The sequence below is a fragment of the Penaeus monodon genome, chromosome 15 (genome assembly GCF_015228065.2).
Source record: "Penaeus monodon isolate SGIC_2016 chromosome 15, NSTDA_Pmon_1, whole genome shotgun sequence".
Lineage (NCBI taxonomy): Eukaryota > Metazoa > Arthropoda > Malacostraca > Decapoda > Penaeidae > Penaeus > Penaeus monodon.
In genome coordinates, this window is record NC_051400.1 from 41230046 (window position 1) to 41230294 (window position 249).

Sequence of the window (249 nt, forward strand, 5' to 3'; positions counted from 1 at the left end):
TGGACGACTACTCACTGTTGGGCAAGTTGAAAATCCCCTCCAGCGTCTGCATGACCGGATTCACGACAATGGTGAGGGCGAAGACGAAGTGCACGAAGATGAGGGCGTTGACCAGCGTCACCATCACGCCCGACACGTTCATCAGGATGTTCTCCTTGACCCCAGAGCCAAGGACGCCGTAGCAGATCGTCATCAGGGGCAGGTACAGCGCCAGGAGGGCTGCAGGCAGGAAGGGGGTGGGATGGGTCA

The 249-nt window shown here is 59.0% G+C and overlaps 1 protein-coding gene across 1 annotated transcript in view; it reads right to left on the reverse strand.

Moving 5' to 3' along the window:
- The window catches only part of LOC119582374 (amino acid transporter AVT1B-like), a gene marked incomplete at its 5' end in the record, with an annotated part of 51324 nt that overhangs the window by 34172 nt on the left and 16903 nt on the right, over positions 1 to 249 (reverse strand). The window contains one exon of the mRNA XM_037930588.1: positions 16 to 219. Within this exon, the coding sequence (XP_037786516.1) occupies positions 16 to 219 (204 nt within the window). The remainder of the gene's footprint in view (positions 1 to 15; positions 220 to 249) is intronic.